The sequence below is a fragment of the Gadus chalcogrammus genome, chromosome 11, assembly GCF_026213295.1.
Source record: "Gadus chalcogrammus isolate NIFS_2021 chromosome 11, NIFS_Gcha_1.0, whole genome shotgun sequence".
Taxonomy (NCBI): domain Eukaryota; kingdom Metazoa; phylum Chordata; class Actinopteri; order Gadiformes; family Gadidae; genus Gadus; species Gadus chalcogrammus.
This window is the reverse complement of record NC_079422.1, coordinates 9,040,208-9,050,207: the sequence shown is the minus strand read 5'-3', so window position 1 is coordinate 9,050,207 and position 10,000 is coordinate 9,040,208. Positions and strand designations below refer to the sequence as shown.

At 47.6% G+C, this 10,000-nt stretch overlaps 1 protein-coding gene across 1 annotated transcript in view; it reads left to right on the top strand.

Annotated features, from left to right (window-relative positions):
• agmo (alkylglycerol monooxygenase) overlaps positions 1 to 8,801 on the top strand; it is a 42,211-nt gene extending 33,410 nt beyond the window's left edge. Inside the window, exon 13 of the mRNA XM_056602178.1 lies at positions 8,192 to 8,801. Coding sequence (XP_056458153.1) covers positions 8,192 to 8,272 — 81 coding nt within the window. The 3' untranslated portion in view covers positions 8,273 to 8,801. The remainder of the gene's footprint in view (positions 1 to 8,191) is intronic.
• The last annotated feature ends 1,199 nt before the right edge of the window (positions 8,802 to 10,000 follow it).

The window sequence follows — 10,000 nt, the reverse complement described above, 5'->3', positions numbered from 1 at the left end:
TGAAGGGTGACGGAGAAGAGAGGGCGTCAGACAGGGGCCCCGGGGTTTAGCAACTCTCACCTGGATGTGAGTTCATGCTCCAAAGAGCTGCTTCATGTGAAACAAAGAAAACCATATTGGAGGTTTGTGATCATTCCCGTTGTGGAGCCCCTTTGGCAGCTGTTTTGCACTAGTATACACATCAAGAGACACTTTCAAACAGACCCGGCCAGACGTGTTTTTCTTCAAGCAAATAAAAGGGAGAAAAAGATGTGTCCACGCATTAAACAGTGAACCGGAGAAGCCACACTAAATCAACCGAATATCCCAACGACAAAAAGAAGATGGTTTTATTTTCAACCCCTATTACATTTTCTAGCGTTCTCTCCTAATGATGTTTAACGTTTGTACAGATGATATTTTTGCTGGCGGTCGTTAAGGGGAAAGATAAATAATCCATAGGCGAAAGAGCGAGGTCAGGACAACATTAGCACAGCGTGCCCCCAGACGGCTCCGTCTCCGGCGGCGTCCGACGACATCGCAGACACGGTGACCTTCAGCCCGCCCCGCTTCCCCTACCGACGCTTTCCACAGCATCACACGCCTGTGAGCAAGGCAGCAGCTAGGTGAGCCGGTGGTGCTCGGGTCAAAGGTTATCTGAGAGGCAATAGCACTCTTTCCGTCTCTGGTGCGCGAGCTCTGCCACCGACACTTTCACTTCAGGTCTCTTTTATTTTTTTTTGTGTGTGTGGTATTTTTTGTTTTCTTTTCCGACCTCCGGAATGTGGGCATCCGCTCCGGGGTTTCGGATCGACTGAGGCAGTCCGGCTTCGCCGTGAAAAGAAAGATTGCCGTGGAAACGCTGTGATTATGACATCATAATCGCACGTCTCTCAGCGCCGGGCGGTGGAAAAGTGAGAGAAATATAAAAGGAAAAGAAAAACAAGAGGGGAGCGTTCCTCGAGGCCGAGTCACAGGGGAAGGGAGACCTCGGTGTGTTGCGCTGCCTTATTTTTAAGCGAAAACAACCGGGTGCTGGAGTACACACGGTGAAATATTATCATGCTGCGACCGGGGGATTGGGCCCATCAGAGGCTAAACACCTGGTTTATGTTGTCAAGCGACGTGCCAGGACGCCTTATGGAAACACACCGATCGGTGGTCTGCTGTTAGCCGTGCGTGGTTTGGTTCATGCCTGGTTTCTTCGTCAGGCCAATTTGTACTTTCCCTTTCTTTTCCCAAAAGGGAGAGAGATTGTACTCTGTGCGGGGTTGTTAATTCATCCTTGTAAGACAGGATACAGTAGTTATGCGATTTATCATACGGCCCCCAGGCAACTATGTGTTGCGCAGCGAAATAGTTGTGTAGCGTCCGTGAAAATGTACACTACCCTCCACGAGCGTTGCTCAGCGGGTCGGCTAGCGAATGGACGACCTCGCAGAGACGGGACTCCACCACGGCCAAGAAATGTGAAACCTCAACATGATCGATTTTAGTCAGCTCTGAGCCTCACTACTTAAATCAATACCTTATATTAGCTAATATAAGTTTTTATCCCTTATTCCTTTCTTACATTCTCTCTCTCCCTCCCTTTTTCCCTCTCTCTCGCTCTCTCTCTCTCTCTCTCTCTCTCTCTCTCTCTCTCTCTCTCTCTCTCTCTCTCTCTCTCTCCCTTTCTCTCTCTCTCTCTCTCTCTCTCTCTCTCTCTCTCTCTCTCTCTCTCTCTCTCTCTCTCTCTCTCTCTCTCAAACTCTCTTCAATTTACAGTGTTAGTTGTAACTAAGAAACAAGTCCATGTCCCTGTAAAACAATCCAATGTTTGCAAAAGGTTTGTGTTTCTATGCTGGGTAGAAGTAGTGGTTTTTAATCATAGAAATAGACAATCACATACCAATCTTCATCTGGGGCCTTTGGCCATTTTATATTTCCAGAAATGATGAAATTACTTACAAAATAAGCCACAATGCTACCAGTGGAAATTGTCGAACTGCATAGAAATTTTTAAAACGGACCAGAAGAATGCAATCTAATGTTCCTAATCTCATTTTAAATTAAAATGGTTTGACACTGGATTACCTCTTGTGTTTATCCATAGTGTAGACATCTAGTCAGAGCCTTGTCCCTGGCTCCGTCCGTGGGCCTATCTTCTGTCTGTCAGCGAGGGGAGGGGTAGGCGATGGAAAGGCCGTAAGTCACGGGGCCCGTGGGGGCCCATCTGTCCAGACCTCAACTCCTTTGAAGAATCCTATGGAACCCTTTTGCTCAGAAGATGTAGACAGGCACCACTCTGCCTCCCTTCATGTCCCTCCACCCGTTATACAACAGGGGGGCCTAAATCTGCAAGACTCCCCCCTTATCCTTCCTCCTCGCCTTACGCTATTGTGTTTTTCTGGTGGGGGGGGGGGGGGGTTCTGGAATCATGCCTGCGAACCAGTCCTCCAAATTTCCATCATCTTACACACTCGGCGGGCCCACCCAGGGACTCGCGATGTGAGTGAAGGGTGGGCTTCTCCTAGTGGAGCCGCAGCCAAGCTCCCAGGGGCCAACGGTAAATTCAGACCAGGAGACGCAACGAGGGAAAGAGCGGGAGAAATCAGGGCCAGTGAATTCCCCTGATTTAAGAAGAACGCCGGGGGAGAAAAAAAAGAACCTCGGGCTTCTGAAAGCGCCATGGTACTCTGTGTTTGTCTCCGTGTTGACTGAACACTTGACCCAATGTGCATGACCTTTAGCCCTTCTAACCTTCAGCTCTCCCGAGAGTCTGACGGAGAGTCCGGCAGGAGCAGGTCTAGGGTTTCCAGTTCAAACCGGCGTCCGGGCCACTCTTTACTATTCTTCAAACTGGCGTATAATTCTTTTCATTGTGTTTTGATACACTCACACTGTCTCGTTACCGCCGGTCCTCATAAGTCATTGTGTGTATGTGCGGCTTTCTGTGTGTGTGTGTGTGTGTGTGTGTGTGTGCGTGGGAGTGTGACATGGATATTTCTCAGGGTTTTTTACTACAGCCCAGGCAGTAGACGGGCGTCCCCAGGGGGACATTAGGGAGCTCAGCGTATCCTTCCTGAGTCTGCAGAACCTGCGCACCTCAAACTGTAGGCCTGCGCATAATGTATAGACAGGAAGTGCAGGGGGGGGCTATGTGTGTGGGTGGGTGGGGGGGGGGGGGGGCTGTGGACATGTGTGCATGTGTGTAAGACTAGGTTAGTGTAATTGTCTATGGCAGGGGTTTTCAAAGTGTGAGAGAGTGAGCCCCCCCTCAGAGAACAAAATTCAGCTGAGCCCCCCCCCCCCAAAAAAGAAATGTTCTAAAGACCTGTGTTTTGAAAGCTATCTTAATTATTTTACACATTTTAAACATCTCTGATCATAATTTTAAAACATTTGAAACATATTTTTTAAACATTTTAAACATATTTCTGAAACAATATAACATCTTTGTGCGTTTTTAAACACATTTAACACAATATAACAACTTTATCTAAGCATGTTTTAGCTTAACCTTTTTTAAATACATTTGAACAGCTTAATCTGTGTACACTGCCAGTTTACACAGATTCATTAAGGGTCCCCGACTCTGAATTTTCAGAGTCGAATCAGATCTGCTTTTTCAGTCCAGAGATTCGACTATTCGGCGGGGTTTGTTTACCGACGTTGCTATGGTGACCTAAATTATTATAAGCAACTGAAAACGATGCCGGTTTGAAACTAAAACTGTGATTCTGAAAAAAGTATAAATGCTATCAAAATTCCGTTTGGATAGTATTGAAAATACAAGTGTGTAGATTTGTTCAATGGTTTGAACGATGGTAAACGGTTGAAAAATGAATGAGTTACGATGTCTAGAACTAGGTGTATCAGAATGGGCTGACGTCTTCAATGAAAACAGCTGAAAACTAAGCGTAATGAAACTAAAACTGTGATTCTGAAGACATTTTAAATGATATCTAAATTCTGTTTCGATATTATTGAAGATACAAGTGTGTAGATTTGTTAAATGGTTTGCACGAAGATAAACGGTTGAAAATTGATTTAGTTAGGTTACTTCTACAGTTGAAGTACGATTGATGATTTGAATCATCGACTTTCAGGTTTTTTCGGGTTTATATTTTTCTCACGTCGCGCCGCCCCTGAAGAACCCTGGCGCCCCCCAGGGGGGGCGCGCCCCACAGTTTGAAAACCACTGGTCTATGGCATACTGCAGCAGGTGTGTGTGTGTGTGTGTGAGTGTGTGTGTGTGTGTTTGTGTGTGTGTGTGTGCGTGTGTGTGTGTTTACACTGTTACCATGCACGTTCTCGTGTGTGAATGCACACTAAGTGAGGGTATCCATGGGTTTGCCGTTTTGAGAAAAAATAACTGTCGACAAAAATGTTTTTGGAAACTATCCTGTATCATTGAGATTTATGCAAATTCCCATCTGTAAAATCCTACTAAAATAAACGCAATAACGAAATAAACTGAATTTCAACCCTCTCATCGCCTCCACTCGGTGAGGAAGACAAACAAGCAGTGAGCCTGACGTACCTCTTCATAGACTGGCTCATCCATCCAGGGACGTCCGGCACAACGGGAGAGATCTTCCCTCACGGTGGAGGGGGCCAGGTCTGGGGGTACAGGGTCCATATGTTGGGGGGGGGGGGGGGGGGGGGGGGACCAGGGAAACATCCTCCAGGCCATGCATCACAGGCTTGACAGCCTGCAGAACCTCTCAGACGTGTTTTCATTTCAATCAGCGGGCCAGCTGGTGGCGGACCCCCCCCCCCCCCCCCCCCGCTGGCGCTGTCCCGCCGATCCGGCCTACCAGCCTGCAGGGGCCAGGCGCAGGGCCGCGGGTCACCGGGCCCCGCCCCTATATGTACGCCTGTGCAGCCAGCAGGGCCAGGAGGGCCGTGATTTGATAGGTTATCGGTGTGATGGAGCAGATACGTCTGCTGGGCGGACAAATAACTCAACGATTTTACAGAAATATTCAAAACATTTGTGTTTTTTCTTGTCCAGTGTGGCTCAGGTAAAATACAATCTTCCCAACGAGAGCATCGACCGAGGTCTTCTTGACCGAATCGATGCCACATGGTGGGGCAGCCGATTCCCTGAAAGTAAATTACTCCCTGCCTCCTCAGGAGTTCATCCGTGGTTCTTCACTGATCTGAATGTGACTCACTCTATGAGTACGGTAGAGAAACGCACTCATGAATACCCTGTGACCGCCTAAAGGGTTAACTCAGAAGGCAGAAGGGGAAGCGTCCAGCTAAAACCACAGGCCTTTAGGTTTTCCCTCACCAAGTACCTTCTCCCCAAGTCAAAACAGAGTGAGTGCCAGACGATCTGTTGAGATGCCTACTTTGCGAAGCGGCGTGCGTCGCTTGTAATGCTTATTTGTAGATGATCAAACCTGCTTCCTTCCACTATGTAATCTGTCCCATATGAGTCTCTTACTCCGGCCGCTTGAAACCCAGCCGATGCAGTGGGTGGATAAGGAGAGAGAGAGAGAGAGAGAGAGAGAGAGAGAGAGAGAGAGAGAGAGAGAGAGAGAGAGAGAGAGAGAGAGAGAGAGAGAGAGAGAGAGAGAGAGAGAGAGAGAGAGAGAGAGAGAGAGAGAGAGAGAGAGAGAGAGAGAGGCAGAGAGGGAAGGAGGCAGAGAGGGAAGGAGGCAGAGAGAGAAAGAGAGAGAGAGAGGGAGCGGGACAGAGGGAAATAGGCAGAGAGAGAGGGGGGGATAGAGGGATGAGGGGGAGAGGAAAAGAGAGGGATAGAGCGAAAGAAAGGGAGAGAAAGAACGGAGGGAAATAGAAAGAGTTACAGCAAGAGAGAGTGGGGGGATAGGGAGTAAAAGGGAAAGAGAGTGGGCGAGAGATGGAGAGGAAAAGAGAGACGGGGGACGCAGAACAAACCAATCTGTGCTAGCGTTCAGCTTCAATAGAATGGTCTGTCAGATTTAAACCTGATTTGTTAAGTTCTGGTCCCAGAAGCCTCGACCCTCGGCCCCGGGGCTTTGGTGACAGTGGGGACTTGGGTCCGGACGGCGGACCGGTCCTCCCCTGGCTGCCATGTGCTGTGCCATGAACGGAATTGGACCCAGACCCCTTTTTTTCTCCTCTTGCCTTTAATGAGAGCTGCCTTTAATGTGAAGAAAGGGCAAGAGAAACCGAAAGAGAGAAGGCAGCATGGAAAGAGAGAGGCAGGAATTGAAAGAGACAGAGAGCGAGTGAGAGAGGGATGGAGACGGAGGGACGTGGATAGAAAGATAATACAGATGTGACGGTATCAAACGTTGTCGTGGAGCTGTAACGATGGCCCTCCACAATGAGGCTACAATCATTTCCACGTCCTCTTTTGGGTCTTTTTCAGTTCCTGAAAACACACTCACTTCCTCCAGGCTCTGAGGTCATCCCCCAGCACTCTCACCCTGGGCCAGGTAGTTAGGGGCCCCCATGTGGAGGGAGAACTGAATGTTTAGCATGCATTACACCCTCGATTCCGGTCTCTCTCTCTCTCTCTCTCTCTCTCTCTCTCTCTCTCTCTCTCTCTCTCTCTCTCTCTCTCTCTCTCTCTCTCTATCTCACTCTTACCCCCTCTCTCTCTCTCTCTCTCTCTCTCTATCTCACTCTTACCCCCTCTCTCTCTCTCTCTCTCTCTCTCTCTCTCTCTCTCTCTCTCTCTCTCTCTCTCTCTCTCTCTCTCTCTCTCTCTCTCTCTCCCAAGCTCTCTCCTTCTCGACTCACTTTCTCTCTCTCCCTCTCTCTCTCTCTCTCTCTCTCTCTCTCTCTCGCTCTCACTCTCTCCCTAGCTCTCTCCCTCTCTTTCGCTCCCTCCCCCTCTCTCCCCCTCTGCCTTCCTGGTCTCCCCCCTCTCCTTTGCCCTGAGAAACACAGCTGTGGTTTCCAGAGAGGGGGGGGGGGGGGGGGGGGACATTGCTTATTTTCCCATCAGGCCTTGTGATGGACACGGGAGGGTTTGGTCCTTCTGGCCGGCCCTGTGAGGTAGGATGCAGTTTATGGCCCAGTTCGCCCAGCGGGGGGTGAAGTGTGTAGCCCTCCCCTTGCTGCCGTGACCGTTTGACCCGGGCCAAGGTGCACCATGGGAGATGCTCTCTCACCCTGCTCCTTAACCTTTGGGCAAGATAAAAAAAACTATTTCGGTGTCGCCCTACGACGGCGGGCTGGCCCCCAGGGGGGTCCGGTGTTTTCTTTCAGTGAGGGATCCACTCCTAAGTGTTTTCCTTGGTGGTGGCCGCTCGTATATTACAGCTGTCACACGCTGGGCTACAAGCGGCCCTGCACACGAAGCAGTGTACCTTTTTGTTGTTAAGCAGACACGTTTATCCAAAGTGACGTACAATCAATTCAGATACATACAGGTCATTATGGAGCATGTAAGCATCTTGCTGAAAGATCCCTACATGTATACTATGGATACCCCCTTGATATGACTATATTGTACTATTATGACGTTATTCTTTTATACTATTTCGTCCTGTGGGAGGATACCGCTTCTCTTGTGATCGAGAGAGATTCAATTAATATATGTATGTCTCCATCGATTTCTAGAATAAGTCCCAGACTCCAGGCAAAGTAATAATCATGTTGAACTGGAAAGATGGAATAAATAGTTAAGTGAGTCTTAGTGAGGACTAAGAATAATGAGAAAAGACATAGCGAAAATAGAAAGCTGTAGAATTTGCTGTTTCAGGCTCCAAATAGTGGGTGACCAGGGGTTAAAAAGAAAAAATATTGTTGTCATTTTTGGAGTCTTCGGATAATCCCTTCTGACAGAACTATGTTACCATAGGGACCGGTTGTTGCCATGAAAGTAAATAAAGCGCATGAAGCTCAAGTTAAGCAGTATTAGTATCTCACTGCAACCATAGTCCTTTATCACTCCCTCTCTCTCTCTCTCTCTCTCTCTCTCTCTCTCTCTCTCTCTCTCTCTCTCTCTCTCTCTCTCTCTCTCTCTCTCTCTCTCTCTCTCTCTCTCTCTCTCTCTCTCTCTCTTTCTCTCCATTAACTCACTCTGAATACGAAAGTGATCATATTTCATAGTAATTATCAAAGACGGTAGCCCTCACACACACACACACACACACACACACACACACACACACACACACACACACACACACACACACACACACACACACACACACACAAACACACACGTACTCTGGCTCTAGCAACCGCAGGAACCTAACGCAGGACTCTGTTGTCTCCCCAGGCCTTTGTCTCCCTCTGTCTGCTGTTCTGGGTACTGCACAATGGCTCCCAGCTGGTCCGCATCAAGAACAAGTCCAACTGATTCCAATCACACACCTGGATAATGTGCTTGGACTGTAAGGGTACATATATATTTAATATACCATAACTTAAACATAATGCTACAATATAACCTCCTAACCAGTGTGGATTCAATTATTGTTATCTTTATTAATACGGAGTATAATGAGTGGATTATCTTTATACAATAACTGTATTAATGTGTATAAGTGTCAATGGTGCATATGGTACATATCATTTATTTGTACTTAAATAGAATGAAAAGTATGATTCTGATCGCTTAACATTGTTAAGCCTGCTAACTACATCAAAATGAATACGTATTTGAACTTGTTGTTGTGAATGAAGTAATGAAATGCAGTCAAATCACTGTGATTACACTGTAAGATATACAGGGAAATAGGAACATTTGAAATATAATGTGATGATATTGATTTAGCCTCATAGGTTTGGATGCCTCCAAGTGTCCAGTTATTTCTAGGATTGTTGAAGCCAGTATGGATAATAGTGTTGATCTTAACATCTTAAACTTTTGATTTGCCATAGAACCTCAAGAGAATAAAGTCTGTATTCCAGATAGAAGCTTTCCTTTTACAGTCTTGGTTGACAAGGTGAGCTGCTCGCAGGTGACAGTGGGTGCCTGGCTAATCGTCCGACGGGCCTACAAGGGTGTTTAATGTCAAAGTTTAAGCGTGTGCACGCGGCGGGTTGCTACACTTTTGAATAGGGTTATAATCTATAATTCAGCGTGGACAGGTGTGCGGAAGATAATGAGATCTATACACCTCTATACCTATATTTCTACAAACTGGTATCTATACCCAGGCATGAATAGAAGAATGTTTTCAGTTTTTTCTTCCTAATGTTATTGCAATGTTGCACAACACCCCCAAAAAAGCAAACACTCCCCCCCGCCCCCCTGACCGCCCCCTGTAAAGAGGATGTAGCGCCAATGTGAGCCATGCACCGGCCCCCATTAAGGAGAGGTGTGAGGGTCCCCATCCGCTCTGCTGCACGACGACGGAGCCCATCCACCAGCAGATGGACTCCACCTGCTCCTCCTCCTAGCTGAGGAGAGTGTGGAGGAGTGACGCTCAGCGCACACCAGATGGTGCCATTACACCCTCCCCCCCCTTCATGGCCACTCGCCTACTACCAACACAACCCCACACACACACACACACACGCGCGCGCACACACACACGCGCACGCGCGCACACACACACACACACACACACAAACACACACACCGGGGATGCACACACTCTCAGCCTAGCGACAGCGGTTCATCGTACCGTCAACCGTAGCGATTCATGCGGATGGTGGAGTGGGGCCGTGGTGTGTTGGTGGTGGGGGTTTGTTGTGTGATGTTGGATACATGCAGTGTGATGGTTCGGTTGTGAGCGGTAGCCTTGTGCAAAGATTAGACTCCATAAGCCACGTTAGAAAGTAGCTCAACCCTGATGAAATTGGTGAGTCTCGTTTCTTAAAGTATTTTTTAACTCCTCTATTCAAAACTCGGACCATGTATCTTTATAATGAACCATTGCTGAAAAGGCTTACATCTGGGTGGTCCTCTTCATGGAAATTTAAGTTGACTAGGCACAAAAATGTATAGCCAAATAACTCTTTGGCCTGGATCTGCATGAGCATTTGTTAATAGTCATACTTTGGTGATGTAATAATTCAAAAGTTTGGTCAGTCATTTCTTCCATACAGTCAACCATGAATAAGTGCATTCTGAGGAGGA